The 20805-nt window shown below is 50.5% G+C and overlaps 2 protein-coding genes across 2 annotated transcripts; one reads left to right on the top strand and one right to left on the bottom strand.

Annotated features, from left to right (window-relative positions):
• The first annotated feature begins 9829 nt into the window (after positions 1-9829).
• On the top strand, positions 9830-11633 carry LOC144609573 (histone H2B 7-like). The gene is made up of 2 exons (XM_078428080.1): positions 9830-9858; positions 11390-11633. Exons 1-2 carry the CDS (start codon positions 9830-9832, stop codon positions 11631-11633), a joined length of 273 nt encoding a protein of 90 aa, XP_078284206.1.
• A 7106-nt stretch (positions 11634-18739) lies between these two features.
• LOC144609471 (histone H2A-like) lies at positions 18740-19126 on the bottom strand. Its single transcript, XM_078427951.1, has one exon. It carries the CDS (start codon positions 19124-19126, stop codon positions 18740-18742), a length of 387 nt encoding a protein of 128 aa, XP_078284077.1.
• Between the last annotated feature and the right edge of the window lie 1679 nt (positions 19127-20805).

Here is a 20805-nt window from a genome sequence, read left to right as displayed (position 1 = left end):
GGGAAAACGGTTGTTTATGTTTACAACAGGATTTAGATCAATTGGGAAAGTGGACAAGGAAATGACAGATGGAATTTAACTCAGACAAGTGCATATTGATGGATTTTTAGTGGTGATATATCAGGGCATTGGGATTGAATTCAGACATTGAATGTTTGGATCTTGCAGAAGGGTGGCTGAGTAGATTGACTTTGGGATACCAGTACACAGTTGGCTGAAATTTGCAACACAGGTAGAGAGAGTGAAGAAGGCCTATGGCATTCTTGCCTTCATCAGCTGAGGCTTTGAGTACAAGAGATGGACATCAGTTGTATAAACTGTTGATTAGAGAGTATTGAGAGTATTGCCTGCAGTTCTGGTTGACACACCACATGAAAGATTTGCTTAAGCCAGATAGTGTGCAGAAATTATTGCAAGAATGTTGCCTCGATTCGGTGGGCCTGCAGGTGAGATTGGGTAGGCTGCTCTGTCAGGAGTGAGGAGGCTGAGAGATGACATGTTAGGGTGTGCATAACATTCTGAGTTGCATAGATGGAGGATAGCTAGAATCTGTTATGGTAGGAGTGCTTAACTGGAGAGCATAGGTTTAAGGAGAGACGCAGTGCATTCCAGATATTTCCCAATGCCTGGGTGAAATAAGAAATGATTCCTCACATCACCCCTAAACTTATTTATTTTCTCCTTAAACCTGTGCCAACGACACCTCTTCCTGGGGGACAGGTTTCTTACTATCTAACTTATCAGTGGCTCTCATGATCTTGTACATCTCTATCTGCTTCGGTTCATTCTCCCCAGCACCATGAAAACATACCCAGCCTGTCCTGTCTCCCCTCATAACTGAACCATTCCACCCCAGGCAACATTGTGGTGAATCTCCTCTCCAATGCAATCACATCTTTCCTACATGGCCGGCAGGGTGATGCAATGGTAGAGTCGCTGCATTGCAGTGCCAGAGACCTGGCTTTGATCCGAACTACGGGTGCTGTCTTTACGGAATTTGTACGTTCATCCCGTGACCAGCATAGGTTTTCTCCGGGAAAAATATTGTTTCCTCCTTCAGATACCTAGAGTGATCTGACCCCCACAACCCTGTGGTGCAGCAAACTCCAGACATTCCCTTAACCTACAGTGCAGTGCCGGGGGTGTTCATTTCTTTCTGTACAACAAAGGAATCTGTGACCATACAGAGTAGTGCTGGGTTGTTGGACTCTGTGACCTTTCATTATAGACAATAGACAATAGACAATAGGTGCAGGAGTAGGCCATTCAGCCCTTCGAGCCAGCACCGCCATTCAATGCGATCATGGCTGATCACTCTCAATCAGTACCCTGTTCCTGCCTTCTCCCCATACCCCCTCACTCCGCTATCCTTAAGAGCTCTATCCAGCTCTCTCTTGAAAGCATCCAACGAACTGGCCTCCACTGCCTTCTGAGGCAGAGAATTCCATACCTTCACCACTCTCTGACTGAAAAGGTTCTTCCTCATCTCCGTTCTAAATGGCCTACCCCTTATTCTTAAACTGTGGCCCCTTGTTCTGGACTCCCCCAACATTGGGAACATGTTTCCTGCCTCTAATGTGTCCAATCCCCTAATTATCTTATATGTTTCAATAAGATCCCCCCTCATCCTTCTAAATTCCAGCCTTATGGGATAAGCTTAGTGCTTATCAAACAGTGTTGTGTTTTTCAGGCCTGTGCCTGCAAGTGCATTGTCATTTCCTGTCAGATCACTATCAGTGTCTAAGACTAATAAAATCAATGATCAGCCCGAGGCTTCATACTCTTCTGTGCTTGTTCTCCATCACACAGTTCAATCTCAAAAATTATTGTTTCTGTTTTCAAATACCTGATGTCGTCTGGTCCCCACAACTCAATGGGATAGAAAACTCAAAAGATTCACCTCCCCTGTACCATCCTGAGGTTGTCCCAGACTGAACATAGAACAGCAAAGGAACCTTCTGCCCACAATGTCTGTGGCAAACATGATGCCAAATTAAACACATCTGCTCTGCCTGCACATGATCTACATTGCTCCAACCTGCATATTTATGTGTCTATCTTAGAGCCTCTTAAATCCCACAACACTGACTACCTCCACCACCATATCTGGCAGCACATGGCCACTCTGGGTAAAAATGTGCCCAGATATTTTTATCATGTCCCTCTCACTTTAAAGCTATTTCCTCTCATCTGACATTTTCTCTGTAGGAAACGGATCTGACTATACCCCGTCTCCTCAGAATTTTATAAAGTTCTGTCGAGTCTCCCCTCAGTCTCCGAGGCCCCAGAGAAAACATCAGAGTTGATGTCTTTGAGGACTGTGATTGGTTTCTACTTGTCCATCTCCCTGTACATTATGGAGCTGTACTAGGCAGTCTCAGTCAGTCCACAGCTGCTTTGTACAGGTCTGTGTCTCTCCAGAGTTGGGGGTGGCTGGTGCAAAGCTCTCTGTGCACACTGGGCTGAGTGTGGTCTGCACTGGGCTGTGACTTCACAATGTAGTGCAGCGGGTGTCTTTCTGTATAACAGGTGTTACTGCTGGATATCTGTGGCTCCACACAGCAGTGCTGGGTTGCTGGGCTCTGTGTCCTTGCATCACGGTGCCTTATTGCTTCAGCTCTGTGCCTGTCATACAGTGATGTGTATTTTCCAAGCTTAGAGTACATGGAGTGTATTATTGTCTCCTGTCAGTTCATTCTTGGTGTCATAGACTCATAAAACCATACAGCATTGAAACAGGCCCTTTGGCCCAACTTGCCCATGCTGACTAAGATGCCCCATCTATTCTAGACTTCATGTTGTGCACTAAACATTACACCCTTTATCCTGTATCCGTACACTGTGATGGCTTGATTGCAATCATGTATGCTCTTTTCGTCGACTGGATAGCGTGCAACAAAAAGCTTTTCACTGACACATGTGACCATAATAAACTAAACTAAACTAGTTTCATCTGCCTGCTAATAGCTCATGTCCTCTACACTTTTCCAATCCATGTACGTGTCAAAATGCCTTTTAAATATTGTTATAGTACCTGCCAGAACTACCTCCTCTGGCAGCTCGTGCTATATACTCACCACCAGTTGTGTGGAAAATGTTGCCCCTCTGGTTCTAATTACTTCTTATCAATCTCAGCTTAAACCTATGTCCCCTTGTTCTTGATTCCTCTATTCTAGGGAATGTGCATTTCCCCTGTCCATTCCCCTCATGATCTTATACATTTCTATAAGATCATCCCTCAGTTTCTTGTACTCTAAGGCAGGGGCCTACAAACCTTTCAGCATGAAGGCCACATTATATATTTGGCACATTTTTGCGGGCCGTAGGAAAAAATAAATAAGTGTGAGTTTTATAAATTTAATGAACTCAAAAAACTTTAGACTAGGTTACGTTCGATTAGATTAGGAAATGTTAAACTAGGTTAGGTTAGATTAGGTTAGTTTACATTAGGTTTATACGGCAACAAATAAATAATATTCATTTTTTAAAAAGAGCTTGAAATATTGGAATATATATATGTAGCCTAGGTATACAATTATTTATAATACAGAAAAAATACAGTGACCACCACTGGGGTAGAGAGAGAGGAGAGAGAGGGGTAGAGGGGTGGGGGGGGGAAGAGAGTCGGGGTAGAGGGAGCAGCAGGTGAGAGCGGAGCGCGGTGAGGGGAGGGTGTCAGAGGGTCCAGTGAAGGAGCGCCGCCACTTGCGGGGGCTGCTCTCTCCCACTCTTTCCCCTCTCCCTCTCTCCCAGGACCAGCGAGATCTGTGCCGTTGCTCCACTCTCCTCCCCGATCCCGTCTCCTTCTAACGCAGCAAAATAAGAACAAACATAAGTGTAGTTGTTATTCAGAAGCCCCGCATCCCCGGGGTGAGCAGTGGCGGTGGCGAGCAGGGAAGTTTCACTTGTGTTTGTTCGTATTTCGCTGCGTTAGAGGGAGACGGGCCGGGGAGAGAGTGGAGCAGCGAAGCAGATCTCGCTGGCTCTGGGAGAGAGGGCGGGAGGGACGGAGCAGCACCCGCTGACACCCTCCCCGCGCTCCCGCTCTCACCTGCTGCTCCCTCGACCCCGACTCTCTCCCCAGGTTGAGCAGCGGCAGCAGCCGCGAGGAGGGAAGTTTCGAGGGGGCGCTGTGATCTCTCGCCTTGTCCCGGCTCTGGGTCAGTGGCGATCCGCTCTCCGGCGAACCTTCGACAGCAGCTTCTGCCTTACAGGTCCCCGCTGTCTAAGAGCTTGTTGCGGGCCGGATAATATCTCGTGGCGGGCCGGATATGGCCTGCAGGCCATCGTTTGGAGATCCCGGCTCTAAGGAATGAAGATCCGAGCCTGCCTAACCTTTCCCAATAGCTCAGGCCCTCATGTCCTGGGAACATGCTCATAACTCCTCTGGGCACTCTTTCCAGCTTAATAACATCCTTCCTATTACAGGGTAACCAAAATTGAAAACAATACCTCAAATGCGTCCTCACCAATGTTCCGCACAACTTATCACAGGACTCCAGTCCCATTAAACATCCTTTCACCGTCACCCTCTGCTTCCTTCCATGATGCTGATTATCTATTCGGCTCGCTCCCTGTGGATCGCAAGCAATCTAACTTCCACAGCAGCTCACCATGCAGTGTGTAAGTCATACAGCGAGCGCCAGTTATCTGTCATTGTGTACAAAGCAAGTGTGTCCCACTGGTACAGTTCTGAGTCTGCACAAGGATTTCAGCCCCTGAAGAGCCTCCCCAGTTTTGGTTGTTCACAGTTCTATAAGCTTTGGGTTATAAGCAGGAGCAGGACGGGCTGGGACATTTTTCACTGTAGTTTAGGAGGTTGAAGGGTGACCTGAAAGAGGTAAACAAAATCATGAGGGCTGCACATTAGCTAAATGCTCACATTCTTTAACCTGCATCTGCAGGGTTTTTTTGTTTTCCTCTTTAAATTGGAGCCTGATGTGAGGGACTGAACGGAAGTGGAATCTCTTTGCACCAGTTGGGGTTTAGAAGAATGAGAGGTGATCTCAACGGCTTCTCTTGTTGTTTGCAGACTGATTTGGAGAGATGGCACGGTAGCGAAGCGGTAGAGTTGCTGCTTTACAGCTAATGCAGCGCCGGAGACTCAGGTTCGATCCTGACTACGGGTGCTGCACTGTAAGGAGTTTGTACGTTCTCCCCGTGACCTGCGTGGGTTTTCTCCGAGATCTTCGGTTTCCTCCCACACTCCAAAGACGTACAGGTATGTAGGTTAATTGGCTCGGTAAATGTAAAAATTGTCCCTAGGGTGTAGGATAGTGTTAATGTACGGGGATCGCTGGGCGGCACGGACTTGGAGGGCTGAAAAGGCCTGTTTCCGGCTGTATATATATGATATGATATGATATGATATGGAGATGGTGGCGATTGTATCCAACGAGCTGGTCCTTGCTGTCTGCCGTTCCCATGTGGATCTGGGACCTGACTGGTGGAGTCTTGTGAACCTGACTGCTGCTCCACTGTGGACATCGGGGTCTACTCTTCCTGCCTGCTGGGCAGTGAACAGTGAATGTTAATGCCTTACTGCACCGGCTTCCTGCCTCAGTTTTAACATTCTCATCCTTGTGTTCAAATTCCTTTTTGGACCTCACCCCCTCACTCTTTCTGTCACCTCCTCCATTTCTGTGACTCTCTGACACCTCTGCTCTCCTCCATCAGTGGCCCTTTACACATCCTCACATCCCTTCACTCCACCAGTCCTGCTTTGAATACAGCTGACAATTGTTCATTTCCGACCTCAGCTCCGTCCTCTGCTGCAGACGCAGACCACGCATCAGTGCTGAATGCACCCACTCTCTCCCGGGTTCCCCTCTTGCCTTTTATACACTGACAAATGCTCTGGGATTGTCCTTCCAGTGTTGGGAGTGGCTGTTGCATTTTGGGTGAGTGTGGTCTTTACTGGACTTCAGTGTGATGCAGGTGGTGTTCATGTCTTTATCTGTCCAACAAAGGTTAGTGCTGGGAATCTGTGGCCTCAGATGAGTGCAGGATTTGCTGGAGTCTGTGTTCTCACATTACAGTAAAGTACTGTGAACTTTATCAAATCAGTTTACAATACAGCGCCAGCTGTTGTAATGGTTTGTACCATAACAGTATAGTCCATCTATTGTAACGGTCTGGACCCTTTCAGTACAATGCCACACATTGTAATGGTCTGTGACTCTACAGTGCAGTGTCGGCTGTTGTGAAGGTTTGTGGCCTTGTAGTACAGTACTGGCCGTTGTAAAGGTGTGTGCCCTGAGATGATGTTTCTGTTGATGTTTCTCGGTCGGTTACAATGATTTAATTGAAAGATACCGCATGGAAACGGGCGTTCTAGCCCACCGTACACAGCTATCATCGATCTTCACAATATTTCTCTATTGCAACACCTTCTCATCCACTCCCTGCACACAATTTAAGGGACAATTTACAGAGGCCAATAACAACCAACAAACGAGCACGTTTTTGTGATGAGGGAGGAAGCCGGGGCACCCGGAGGAAACCCACGCCGTCACAGAGGGAACATGCCAACTTGACACAGACAGCAGCTGAGGGCGGGATCTATCTTGTGTCACTGGCGCCACAGTGCTGCCCATCCCTTGCGGGCCATCAGTATTGTGTTGTGTTCAATCTCTGTCTTTGTATTTAAGAGCTGGGTGTTGTACTGGTCTATGTCCTCACTGGCCGGTTTTGTGCTCTGGCAGCTCAGTGTGCTTGGAATACAGTGCCGGTGTTTGTGCCGAGTGAATCCTTATTATACAAACTGACCACGTCCACCCTGGACTTTAGAAGGTTTCCATGTCTGCAGGTTATTTCCCTGAAGGACCTGTCCAATTTCCTTCTGAAAGGCCTGACTGGTTGTTTCTACCTCCCCTGGCGGCAAGGAGTTACAGATGAGAACCTCACTCAGAAAAACACAAGTGAACAGGAGCAGTAGTTGGCTCCCTGGCCCCTCATGCCTGCCCCACCATTAATTGTGATCATGGCTGATCTGTTCTGTCACAGTCCCACATTGGGACTGCACAACTGTAATACATCCCCACGACTGTCAACTCCAGGCCCAGTACCACATTGCCCACACTTTCCAGACCTTACAATACTGTATCACCCTCTGACATTCCCTCCAGTGATCCAGCCTCCACATTTCCAGGGAGGCAAATTCCCCAGATACCCCACCCTCAGAGGACTTGCTACAACTCTGTTTTAAATGGCCACACCCTGATCATGTAAACCTGTCCCCTCATTCCAATACCCCCCACTGGTGGAAGCATCTCCACCTCTCTCCTGTCACGACCTTGAAGGATCTTATGCTTCGGTAAATTCACCGTTCATTTTTCTAATTTCAAAGATTGTGACCTTAATTCTCTCACTCCTTGTGAGAGAACAACCCTCTTCTCCCAGGAAGTATCCATTTGAATTACTTTTAAATTGACTCTGAATCCCAGCGTATCCGTTCTTCAGTACAGGGTGCAGAACTATGCCCAGTATTCCAGGTGTTGCCTCACCAAATCCCTGCACAACTGTAATACGTCCCTATTTCTAAACTTTAACCCTCTTGCAGTAAATGCCAATGTGCCACTTCCCTCCCGCACCACTTGCTGCACCTGCCCTGTGTAATCAGTACACGAGAATACTTTGTCCCCTCTTTACTTTGCCCTTGGCCAAGGTGTATCCTTATACTCTGCCCTCTCCTCCAGGTGATTAATATAGACCGTTCATAATTGAGGGCTCAATCCTACACAAATGCGTTTGCTAATGTTAAATTAAGTTATAACATGACTGCCACTTGTTATAACATGTGCCATGTACTGCCACTTTCAGGATATATGTGCTCCATGATCGCTCTGTTCATCGACTCTCCCTGAGGCCCGACAATTTACTTGCTATGTCTCACCCTATTACACCTTCCAAATTGCATCACATCAGAGGTGTCAGGATTAAATTCCATCTGCTATTCCTCTTCCTGACATTCCATCTGATCTATATTCTGTTGGTGCCTCTGATAATCCTCCTCGCTCTCTACAAAACCACACATTCTTATATAATCCGTAAACATACACATCACACCTCCCACACTCACCTCTGTCTTTACATGATAAACATCAAGGGTCCCAACACCAGTCCCTGTTAGCTGTCTCTCTGCCTAGTGCATGATGGGATATTTCATTCCCTTGTTCCATGACCTAGGCTGGGCCTGTGGATGAGTGGCCTCACTCTTTATCACTCAGTCTCTGATCTCTTCTGTCACCATCTCTCTATCTGACCCCAGGTTAAGTCTTCGGTCTTTGTGCCTGACTCTGACAGATGAAACCCATATTAAATCCAGAACACATGTGCGTTCATCGGAACAGAATAAGGCCATTCTGTTCTGCATGACTGAATCATGACTGATCTATCTTTTCCTCTCAACCCCATTCTCCTTCCTTTACCCCAAAACGCCTGACACCCAAACTAATCAAAAATCTGTCAATCTCCGCCTTAAAAATATCCATTGACTTGACCTCCACAGTCGTCCGAGGCAATGAATTCCAGATTCACTTCCCTCTGACAAAATAAATTCCTTCTCATCCCCTTTTGTAAAGTACGTACTTTTATTCTGAGGCTATGACCTCAAACCAGTGGATACACCCCCTCCACGTTCACTCTATCCAGGCCTTTCACTATTCTGTAAGTTTCAATGAGGTGTCCCCCCCCCCCCCCCTCATCCTTCTAAACTCACATGGACAAGGATTGAGTGTGAATTTTGGGGAACCAGACTGGAATCCAGACTATTCATATCTGTCAGCTGTCTGGTCAGGGAGTCAAAGTCACAGAGTGATACAGTGTGATAACAGGCCCTTCAGCCCAACATGTAGGGCGGCACGGTAGCGCAGCGGTAGAGTTGCTGCTTTACAACGAATGCAGCGCCGGAGACACAGGTTCGATCCTGACTACGGGTGCTGCACTGTAAGGAGTTTGTACGTTCTCCCCGTGACCTGCGTGGGTTTTCTCCGAGATCTTCGGTTTCCTCCCACACTCCAAAGACGTACAGGTATGTAGGTTAATTGGCTGGGTAAATGTAAAAATTGTCCCTAGTGGGTGTAGGATAGTGTTAATGTACGGGGATCACTGGGCGGCACGGACTTGGAGGGCCGAAAAGGCCTGTTTCCGGCTGTAGATATATGATATGATATGATATGCCCCACAAGCCAACATGTCCCAACTGCCTGCGCTTGGTCCATATCTCTCCAAACCTGTTCTATCCATGTACCTGTCTATCTGTCTCTTAAACGTTGGGATAGTCCCAACCTCAACTACCTCATCTGGCAGCTTGTTCCATACGCCCATCACCCTTTGTGTGAAAAAGTTACCCCTCAGATTCCTATTAAATCTTCTCCCCTTCACCTTGAGCCTACGACCTCCATGTGTGTTGTATGTGTGGTCACGGCTGTCCTTTTGTGGAACTGCGACCGTGACTGTGAATCCGGCAGTTTGTCGAGAAAAGCCCATCTGCTGTCCTTCCCCAGCCTGGCCCCTGCGTGACTGCCTCGCAACCTCCATTGTTCCAAGGAGAGAATCGATGATTCTCAGCAGCGGCTCCGCCCAACTCCGCCTCCCCCGCCCTGTCAGTGTCACCAGACACGGGGCAGTGGGCGCGCTCTGTGATTAGTGGCAGTGAGGCACTGTGATTGGTTGCTTCAATGGTCCAATCAAACAGTTGAATCAAACTGACCAATGACAGTGCTCACCTTCCCCATTCCTTGATTAGCATAGGGGAGGTGGGGCAGCCTATTTAATCCGCGCTCAGAGCTTGTTCCAGACATTCGTGTGTCTGAGGCCGAGAGACGAAATGTCTGAGCCACCGAAAGCCGTGTCAGGGTCGGTCCGCAGACTGATCAGCGTCTGCGACCAGTTTGAGTTGGCCACGGGGGCCAGGGTAAACCGCAGGAAGAGCGAGGCCATGCTCTTTGGCAACTGGCCCGACCGATCTTCCATCCCCTTCACCATCAAGCCTGACTTCCTGAAGGTGCTGGGGATCTGGTTCGGGAAGGCTGAGGCATGTAACAAAAATTGGCTGGAGTGGATAGCCAAGGTGGGGAAGAAGATGGAGCTGTGGAAGCAGCGCTCCCTCTCCATCACGGGGAAAAACCTGGTCATCAGGTGTGAGGTGCTCTCGGGGCTGCTGTACTTGGCGCAAGTGTGGCCCGTCCCTCCCTCCTACGCCACGGGGATCACCCGGGCCGTTTTCCGTTTCATCTGGGGGTCGGCGATGGACCGGGTGCGACGAGCCACAATGCACAAGTCGGCAGACAACGGGGGTAAAGACGTGCCCAACGTCGCCCTCATTCTGATGGCCACTTTCGTGTGTGGCTGCATCAGGCGAAGCATAGAGCCAAGGCACGTGGGCACCAAATGCCACTACCTGCTGAGGTTCTACCTGTCCCCGGTGTTGCGAAGGATGGGCCTGGCGCAGATGCCACGCAATGTGCCAGTCAGCTGGACATTGCCGAACCATCTGTCGTTTGTGGACAGGTTCTTCCGGACCAACACCTTTGACCACAAGTCCATCGGGCAGTGGTCAGCACGAAACGTCCTGCAGGCACTGCAGGGGAATGACTCCATGGATCCTGTGGCGTGGTTCCCAGAACAGACAGCCCAGCTTGTCTGGCAAAATGCCTCATCGCCAGTACTCACCAACAAGCACCAAGACCTGGCTTGGCTGGCGGTGAGGGGAGCCCTCCCAGTCAGATCCTTCCTGCACCGCCGGAACCTCACTACCAGCGCATGCTGCCCTCGGGACGGCTGCTACGGAGAGGAAACGGTGGCCCACCTCTTCAAACAGTGTGGATTTGCCAGGAGAGTCTGGAGAGGTCTGCAGGGGTCCCTGTCACGATTCATTCCGAGCAGCTCCGTCACAGAGGACTCTGTGCTCTACGGACTGTTCCCAGGGACGCATTCCGAGACTGACATCGAGTGCTGCTGGAAGGTCATCAACTCGGTGAAAGACGCTCTTTGGTCTGCCCGATCCTTGTTGACCTCCCAGCGGAGCGAGCTGTCCGTCAAGGAATGTTGCCGACTGGCCCACTGCAGACTGCAGGAGTACGTGCTGAGGGACGCCCTGAAGCTCGGTGCAGCCAACGCCAAGGCCCTGTGGGGGAGGACCACAGTCTAGGGTCTTTCCGCTGCTGGACATGGGGGGCAGGGTGTGGTGGAGAGAGACGCCCCTCCAAATAAGGGATATGTATGTAAATGTATGTAAATGTCTAAGTAAATGCCTGTATTGAATATGTAACCTCCGGAAATGTCGGATGGGTTTGTTTAAAAAAGATGTTTTGTAAATGATATTTATTACTTGAATAAAGTATTTTTTGATAAAAAAAAAAAAAGAAAGCCGTGTCCAAACCTGCAGGCAAGGCGGGCACCCTGACACCGGCATCTCCTCCGAGGCCATGAGCATCATGAACTCGTTCGTCAACGATATTTTCGAGCGGTTCGCGGGCGAGGCTTCCCGCCTGGCTCATTATAACAAGCGGGCGACCATCAGCTCCCGGGAGATCCAGACCGCCTTGCGCCTGCTGCTGCCCGGGGAGCTGGCCAAGCACGCCGTGTCGGAAGGGACAAAGGCGGTGACCAAGTACACCAGTTCCAAGTAAAGATCATCAGTGCTGACAAATCTAAAACCCAAAGGCTCTTTTAAGAGCCACGCACTATCTCAAGGAAAGAGTTGTAGTACTGTTTCAGCATCGATTTTCTGCAAAATTGTTTACGTTAATCAAACTGCGGCTATTTCATAGAAAATAGGTGCAGGAGGAGGCCATTCGGCCCTTCGAGCCGGCACCGCCATTCATTGCGATCATGGCTGATCCACAATCAGTAACATGTGCCCAATTTCTCCCCATATCCCTTGATTCCACTAGCCGCTAGAGCTCTATCTGTCTCTTAAATTCATCCAGTGATTTGGCCTCCACTGCCCTCTGGCAGAGAATTCCACAAATTCGCAACTCTGGGTGAAAAAGTTCCTTCTCACCTCAGTTTTAAATGGCCTCCCCTTTATTCTCAGACTGGCCCCTGGTTCTGGACTCGCCCAACATTGGGAACATTTTTCCTGCATTTAGCTTGTCCAGTCCTTTTATAATTTTATATGTCTCAATAAGATCCCCTCTCATCCTTCTAAACTCCAGTGAATACAAGCCAAGTCTTTTCAATCTTTCCTCATATGACAGTCCCGACATCCCAGGGATCAATCTCGTGAACCCACCCTGCAGTGCCTCAATTACAAGGATGTCCTTCCTCAAATTAAGAGACCAAAACTGTACACAATACTCCAGATGTGGTCTTACCAGGGCCCTATACAACTGCAGAAGAACCTCCTTACTGCTACACTGAAATCCTCTCGTTACGAAGGCCAACAGCGTTCTTCACTGCCTGCTGTACCCGCACACCAACTTTCAGTGACTGATGCACAAGGCCACCCAGGTCTCGCTGAACTTCCCCCGTAGCGAACCTGACACCATTGCGATAATTGCCTCCTTGTTTTTGCCGCCAAAGTGGATAACCTCACATTTTATCTATATTATACTGCATCTGCCCACTCACTCAACTTGTCCAGGTTTTAAGAAGAAGGGGTAGGTCATTTAGGACTAACAGGAAAAACTTTAGGACTAAGAGGAGTTGTGAATCTGGAATTCTCTGCCACAGAAAACAGTGGAGGCCAATTCGTTGGATGCTTTCAAGAGAGATAAATGTTTAGCTCTTGGGGCTGTGGGAATCAAGGGATATGGGGAAAATGCCGGAACAGGGTACTGATTTTGGATGATCAGTTGTAATCATATTGAATGAAGGTGCTGGTCCGAAAGGCCTACTCCTGCACCTTTTTTCTATTTTTAATTTTCCAAAATCCCGCTTTTACTGAGATCACTCTTCAAGTCACAACTCGACAGCTTGGACATGGATCATCTCACCAAACCTGCCCACATAAAAATGCGAGCGAAACCGCAACGAGACACCCCAGCTGCTGGCGGTTGTGCAGCAGAAAACAGAATCAGGACAGATTCAGTGCTCACAGAATCACTTTTGGCGCCGTAGTCTCGCGTCCGTCCGCAGTTTGTGAGTTGTGGCCGACCGTAACTTAATACTGTTTACACAGAAATCCGCCCGCTGTTATGTTCAGTGAAACGTATTTGTTGCGATCGTTTATCAGTTAATGTAAATGCAAGATTAAATTCGCGGAATCTCTCATGTCGGATAGTTAATTCACGCTCCATTTCTATTGTAAATGGATCGGGAACAAGTGACGGGCGAAATGATGAATCCGAGATCTGAGATTATATTTGTTATTGGAGATTTTTATTGAATAAAAGTTAGCGGACTTTTCAAACTTCAGCTCATTTTGGGGACTGACCGTTGGTTTCGGCGCTTCTCTTGTTGCCGCCTGTTCATTGGTGCACGAAGCCACTCATGAATGGGCTGCTCCCCTCACCAGTGAGATTAGGCGCTTCACCATTCATACAGGAAGTACAAGGGAGATTTCCTTATTTCTGGTTTAAAAAAAGTCTGGTGAGAAAATAGAAAAGGGTTCGGGTTTGAGACGGAGCCCATCGTGCGCGTATATAATCGTTACTCTGCAGGATTTAGACCAAGATACACAGAGCGGTTGTTGTGAACCGGTATTCAGCTCTTCCAGACACTTTCGACGTTACCTTCCAGAACCCGGCGGGATGGCAGAAGTTGCTGCAGGACTTCCGGGAGAAGGGGGATGAAGCCCCGCTGTCGCTCCTGAAGGTGCAGCCGCTCTTCACCCTCCCCACCCAGAGGGAACGGATGATCACGGTGCACATGTTTAACCCACATGTGCCCGTCGTGGATGTCCTCACCTTCCTTGCGCGCTACGTCGAAGGGGCCGGGAACTGCGTGGATATAAAGGACTTGTTCGGGATCTGGACGAGCAAGAGGCAGGTAAAGGTGAAGCTGAGGGTGGACGGGAAGGGATTCATTGTCCACCCTCCCTCGGTGTTCGCTATCGGAGGGAACCGGGGCTACATGACGTACGTGGGGCAGCCCAGGGTGTGCAGGAAATGCAACAAACCTGGGCACGTGGCGGCAGAATGCAGGACAGTCGTCTGCAGAAACTGCAAGTTAGAAGGCCACGAGACAAGGGATTGTAAAGAGAGTAAGAGCTGCAACCTGTGTGGGGAGGCAGGCCACCTTTACAGGGCCTGCCCTAAAAGAGCAAGCACTTATGCACAGGCGATAAGAGGGGCCGCTGCCAGCACCCCCAGGGTGGACGAGACGCCTCCTACCACGGAAAAAGCCCAAAAAGGAAAGGAGAGCAGGGGCGAGGACAACGCGACCACCAGGAGCCCCCAACCGCAGGACAGAGCACCCCAGGCCCCTCCCCACGAGGGTGAGTCGATGGAAGAGGGGGAACAGGAAGAGGAGGAATGGAAGGTGGTACAGTCGAGGAAAACATTGAAGGCTGTGCGCACGGAGAAAAAGGCGGAGGGGGCAAGCAAGTCCCAAAAAAGAGTCCTCTCCCAGGACGAGGCCAGCAGCCTCTCCGCATCGGAGGATGAGACGACCGGAAGGAGCCGACAACGGAGGCAGAGGCAAAGGAAGGAAACGGGGGAGGAGGAAGGTAAGAGAAAGAACGTGTCTGTTGCCCTCCAGCCCCAGGAGACTGGGAGCAGTGCCAATGGGCCCCAGCCCCAGGAGACCGTGAGCGGCACAACGGCCAATGGGCCCCTGCTCCGGGAGACCGTGAGCGGCACAACGGCCAATGGGCCCCTGCTCCGGGAGACCGGGAGCGGCACAATGGCCAATGGGCCCCAGCTCCGGGAGACCGGGAGCAGTGCAGTGGCCAATGGGCCCCAGCTCCGGGAGACCGGGAGCAGTGCAGTGGCCAATGGGCCCCAGCTCCAGGACACTGGGAGCAGCGCAGTGGTTTCGCCAGAAAATACACCCTGTGCTGAGGAAGCCACCAACCTGTACCACTACCTGTGCGACAAAAATGTGCAGGAACTGAGCCAGATGATTGGCATGCGGGAGGATCGCCTGGGACAATAAAGGACAATGGAGCTGAAACTGGCATCCTTAAACGTGCGCAGTGTGAAGAGCACTGTGCGATGTGTATCCGCCTTGCAGTACCTGGCCAAGGTAAAGGCGGATGTGACTTTTTTACAGGAGTGCGGGCTGCCACACCTTCGCTGCTATCGGAGGTGGTCGCGATGGTGGCCCCACGGACTGTCGGTATGGTCGGGGGGAAATGATTGTCGTGCGTCCGGTCTGGGGATCTTGCTGCGGGGAGGGGGCTTCACCATCACTGAGGTAAGGGAGGTGGTGGGGGGTCGTCTCTTGGTGGTGGATGTAATGTACCGTGGTTCTCCGCTCCGGCTGATAAATGTGTATGCCTCACCCAGGTGGAGCGAGCGGGTGGCCGTCCTCCAGCAGCTCCCACCGCTGCTGGCCACGTCTAGACCGCTCGTTCTGGCCGGTGACTTCAACTGCATCATCGATGCGGCTGGACGATCCGGCAGGGCCAACCACAGACTGGACGGCACCTCCAAACTCCTGGTGGAAACGGTCAAAGATGCAAAGCTGCGCGACGCCTTCAGTGACCCTGCAGGCGGAGTCCAGCCACGGTTCACCTGGTCAGGACCAAACGGTTCAGCCCAGTCCCGGATAGACTTCCTCTTCACATCGAGGGCCGTCACGGTCAGACACACCGACCTCGCCCCGGTGTTCTTCTCTGACCACTGCCTCCTTCAGGCCACCTGTCACCTACAGGAGGACCGGAAGGCGGGCAGAGGGACGTGGAAGCTAAACGTGGAGCTGTTGACCCCGGAGAACGTTAAGGAGCTAAAGAGGGACTACGCATGTTGGAGAACTGTGAGGCCCCTCTTTGACTCCCAGACACTCTGGTGGGAGGCAACAAAGGAGAACATCAAGAAGTTCTTCGTCTCCAAAGGTGTTCAGAGAGCAAGACAGGGTAAGAGGGAACTGTGTCAACTCCAGACAGATTTGCAGCAGCTACTCCTTCTGCAGAGGAGAGGGGTGGATGTGAGGGAGGAACTGAGAGAGTTGAAGGGCCGGCAAGCTCGGCTCTTTACCTCTGAATCCTCCAAGATCATCTTCCGGTCCAGGGTCCGCCATGTTGAGCAGGATGAGACGTGCTCACGTTACTTCTTCCATAAGGTTCACAGGGGGAGCTCTGTGATCAAAAGCCTTAGGGAGGAGGACGGCTCGGTAACATCCTCGCAGACAGACATGCTCAAGATCTGCAGATCCTTTTATAAGGATCTGTACGATGTAAAGACCACAGACAGCACCGCCTCCCAGAACTTCCTGTCCTCCATCACGGAAGTCTTGGACGACAGCAAGCGGGAGAGTCTGGACCAACCACTGACCCTGGAGGAGCTGACTGGCTCCATCCATTCCTTTGACTCGAGTAAAACTCCCGGAGGCGATGGCTTACCGGCAGAGTTGTACTCGGCTCTGTGGGACTGGGTGGGCCCAGACCTGCTGGAAGTGTACAACGATATACTCCTAGCAGGCAGCATGTCAGACTCTATGAGGAAGGGCAACATCACCCTGATCTACAAGCAGAAGGGGGAGATGAATGACTTAAGGAATTGGAGACCCATCACATTGTTGAATGTAGACTACAAGATCCTGTCTAAGGCCATCGCCAACCGGGTCAAGTCTGCTCTGGGACAGGTGATCCACCCGGACCAAACCTGTGCTGTACCTGGCAGGAAAATCTCAGACAGCCTGGTGCTGCTGAGAGATACCATTGCCTACGTGCAGGACAGACGGGTGGATGCCTGCCTGGTCAGCTTGGACCAGGAGAAGGCCTTCGACAGGATATCGCACACGTACATGAGGGACGTGCTCTCCAAAATGGGCTTTGGGGAGGGAATCAGGAAGTGGATACAACTGCTCTACTCTGATATCTGTAGTGCAGTCCAAATTAATGGGTGGGAATCAGACAGCTTCCCCGTCAGGTCTGGAGTCAGGCAGGGTTGCCCTCTTTCCCCTGTCTTGTTCGTCTGTTGCATTGAACCCTTTGCCGAATCCATCAGGAAGGATGCGAGCATAAGAGGAGTGACACTGCCAGGCAGTGGGGGCACTCAGGTCAAGACCTCCCTGTACATGGACGATGTCGCCGTCTTCTGCTCGGATCCAGGGTCGGTCCGCAGACTGATCAGCGTCTGCGACCAGTTTGAGTTGGCCACGGGGGCCAGGGTAAACCGCAGGAAGAGCGAGGCCATGCTCTTTGGCAACTGGCCCGACCGATCTTCCATCCCCTTCACCATCAAGCCTGACTTCCTGAAGGTGCTGGGGATCTGGTTCGGGAAGGCTGGGGCATGTAACAAAAATTGGCTGGAGTGGATAGCCAAGGTGGGGAAGAAGCTGGAGCTGTGGAAGCAGCGCTCCCTCTCCATCACGGGGAAAAACCTGGTCATCAGGTGTGAGGTGCTCTCGGGGCTGCTGTACTTGGCGCAAGTGTGGCCCGTCCCTCCCTCCTACGCCACGGGGATCACCCGGGCCGTCTTCCGTTTCATCTGGGGGTCGGCGATGGACCGGGTGCGACGAGCCACAATGCACAAGTCGGCAGACAACGGGGGTAAAGACGTGCCCAACGTCGCCCTCATTCTGATGGCCACTTTCGTGTGTGGCTGCATCAGGCGGAGCATAGAGCCAAGGCACGTGGGCACCAAATGCCACTACCTGCTGAGGTTCTACCTGTCCCCGGTGTTGCGAAGGATAGGCCTGGCGCAGATGCCACGCAATGTGCCAGTCAGCTGGACATTGCCGAACCATCTGTCGTTTGTGGACAGGTTCTTCCGGACCAACACCTTTGACCACAAGTCCATCGGGCAGTGGTCAGCACGGAACGTCCTGCAGGCACTGCAGGGGAATGACTCCATGGATCCTGTGGCGTGGTTCCCAGAACAGACTGCCCAGCTTGTCTGGCAAAATGCCTCATCGCCAGTACTCACCAACAAGCACCAAGACCTGGCTTGGCTGGCGGTGAGGGGAGCCCTCCCAGTCAGATCCTTCCTGCACTGCCGGAACCTCACTACCAGCGCACGCTGCCCTCGGGACGGCTGCTACGGAGATGAAACGGTGGCCCACCTCTTCAAAGAGTGTGGATTTGCCAGGAGAGTCTGGAGAGGTCTGCAGGGGTCCCTGTCACGATTCATTCCGAGCAGCTCCGTCACAGAGGACTCTGTGCTCTACGGACTGTTCCCAGGGACGCATTCCGAGACTGACATCGAGTGCTGCTGGAAGGTCATCAACTCGGTGAAAGACGCCCTTTGGTCTGCCCGATCCTTGTTGACCTCCCAGCGGAGCGAGCTGTCCGTCAAGGAATGTTGCCGACTGGCCCACTGCAGACTGCAGGAGTACGTGCTGAGGGACGCTCTGAAGCTCGGTGCAGCCAACGCCAAGGCCCTGTGGGGGAGGACCACAGTCTAGGGTCCTTCCGCTGCTGGACATGGGGGGCAGGGGGTGGTGGAGAGAGACGCCCCTCCAAATAAGGGATATGTATGTAAATGTATGTAAATGTCTAAGTAAATGCCTGTATTGAATATGTAACCTCCGGAAATGTCGGATGGGTTTGTTTAAAAATGATGTTTTGTAAATGATATTTATAACTTGAATAAAGTATTTTTTGATAAAAAAAAAAAAAAAGCTCTTCCAGACACTGTGGGTGGCTCTGAAAAGAGCCTTTGGATCGTTACATTAATTTTTCGCCAAGTTACTTGGTCTTGGTGGCCGCGCTGGTTTTCTTGGGCAACAGCACGGCCTGGATATTGGGCAGCACCCCTCCCTGAGCGATGGTCACCCTTCCCAGCAGCTTGTTGAGCTCCTCGTCGTTGCGGACGGCCAGCTGTAGGTGTCTGGGGATGATGCGGGACTTCTTGTTGTCCCGGGCCGCGTTACCGGCCAGCTCCAGGATTTCAGCCGTCAGATACTCGAGCACAGCAGCCATATATACCGGGGCTCCAGCACCCACCCGCTGAGCATAGTGACCCTTTCTCAGATGCCTGTGAACACGGCCCACTGGGAACTGCAGCCCGGCCCGGGACGAGCGAGATTTGGGCTTGGTCCGAGCTTTACCACTTGTTTTCCCTCGCCCAGACATTTCCGACTAATTACTGCACACAGAATGACGAAATGGTCCCACACTCGCCCTTCTAATAGTTTCTGGGGGAATGCCGTTAGGCGCTTACGATTGGTGATGCGGCGCTGTATCTCATTGGTGGTGTGTAACAGTCCAATTCGAAAGTTGGTTCATTCTCCAAGACGGCAACAAGACGACCGCGGAAATTAACCGACAGTTGCCAAAATGACTTGAAATTTGAAAAGTCCGCCAAAGAGAAACATATTTAAAAATCGACCAAAAGAAATTTCAATCTGTGTGTGAACATGGATTTCCCGTCTCGTTCGGTTCCCAGCCACACGTAAAAGACATTGTGTGCGTGAATTGCACCACAAGAGATGTTATGGAATTAACTTCAGAATCTTCCATTTTTTCCACTGCTAATCTATCAGAACATACCCGATTGAAACAATATGTTTGAGGTCGATCTTTGTGTGAAGGCATCGGACTGTGGGTTTGTCGAACTAGTTGCATTAAAGCTGTGTCCTAACGCCTAACATTAGTACAACTCTGTGGTACTGGGAGGCTCTTAAAAGAGCCCCAAATTCACTGGGGAAAATCAGTTTTCCAATATTGACTGGGGAAATAATAGTGTGAAATGTTTCGATGAGGTGCAATTGCTCAAAGGTTTTCAGGAGTGTTTTCTCCAGCAATATGTAGAGGGGCCCACACGTGAGAGGGCAACACTTGATCTAGTCTTGGGAAATTGGGAAGGGCAAGTGAATGAAGTGTTCGTGGAGGAGCCTTTTGGGGCCAGTGACCACAATTTCATCAGATTTACGATAGTTATAGAAAGAAAGGGCTCCCAAGTAAAAAAGTTAAATTGGGGCAAGACCAACTTTGAGGGTATGAGAGAAGGTCTCACTCAAGTTGTTTGGAGGGGCAAGGAACATCAGCCAAGTGGGATGTTTTTAAAAGTGTGCGAACAGTGCAAAATGTTGAGCCTCCATTCAAGAAAGGCTGCAGGGAAAATGCTGGGAACAATAGGCTAGTGAGTTAAACATCTGTAGATGGAAACTTACTAAAGTGTATTCTGAGGGATATACATGTATCGGATATACATTTAGATGGATGGGCTGATGAGGGATAATCAGCATGGTTTTGTACATGGAAGGTCGTGTCCCATGAATCTGATTTAGTTTTTTGAAGATGTAACCAAAAAGGTTGATGAGGGTAGATGTTGTATATATGGCCCTCAGCAAAGCATTCAACAAGGTTCCACGTTGTACGCTGCTCTGGAAGGATAGATTGCAGGGGATCCAAGGAGAGATAGCTGAATAGATAGAAAATTGATTTCATGGAAGGAAGCGGAGGATGATAGTGGAAGGTTGCCAGTTGGACTGGAGGCCTGTGGCCAGTGGTGTGCCTCATGGTTTGGTGCAGGGCAGTTACTGTTTATCATCTATATCAATGATTTGGATGAGAACATATATGGCAAGATTAGCAAGTTTGCAGATGATACAAATGTGGGTGGTATTGCAGAGAGTGAAGATGGTTGTGAAAAATCGCAGCACGATCTTGTACGTTTGGCTAGGTGGACTGAGGAATGGTTGATGGAATTTAATACAGAGAATTTCTCTGCATTTAATACAGAGAAATTTGAGATGTTGCATTCAGGAAGACCAACATGGGCAGGACCTACACAGTTTATAGTAGGGCTC

Source organism: Rhinoraja longicauda, chromosome 34, assembly GCF_053455715.1.
Source record: "Rhinoraja longicauda isolate Sanriku21f chromosome 34, sRhiLon1.1, whole genome shotgun sequence".
NCBI lineage: Eukaryota > Metazoa > Chordata > Chondrichthyes > Rajiformes > Arhynchobatidae > Rhinoraja > Rhinoraja longicauda.
The sequence above is the reverse complement of the archived record's forward strand: the minus strand, read 5'-3'. Positions and strand labels throughout refer to the sequence as shown.

What these genes read in the sequence shown, in the direction of transcription:
- LOC144609471 (XM_078427951.1), bottom strand. Translation starts at nt 19,126, where the DNA reads ATGTCTGGGCGAGGGAAAACAAGTGGTAAAGCTCGGACCAAGCCCAAA.
- LOC144609573 (XM_078428080.1), top strand. Translation starts at nt 9,830, where the DNA reads ATGTCTGAGCCACCGAAAGCCGTGTCAGG. An exon ending in CCACCGAAAGCCGTGTCAGG is followed by an intron (nt 9,859 to 11,389) that starts GTCGGTCCGCAG and finishes CCAAACCTGCAG; the next exon opens with GCAAGGCGGGCACCCTGACA.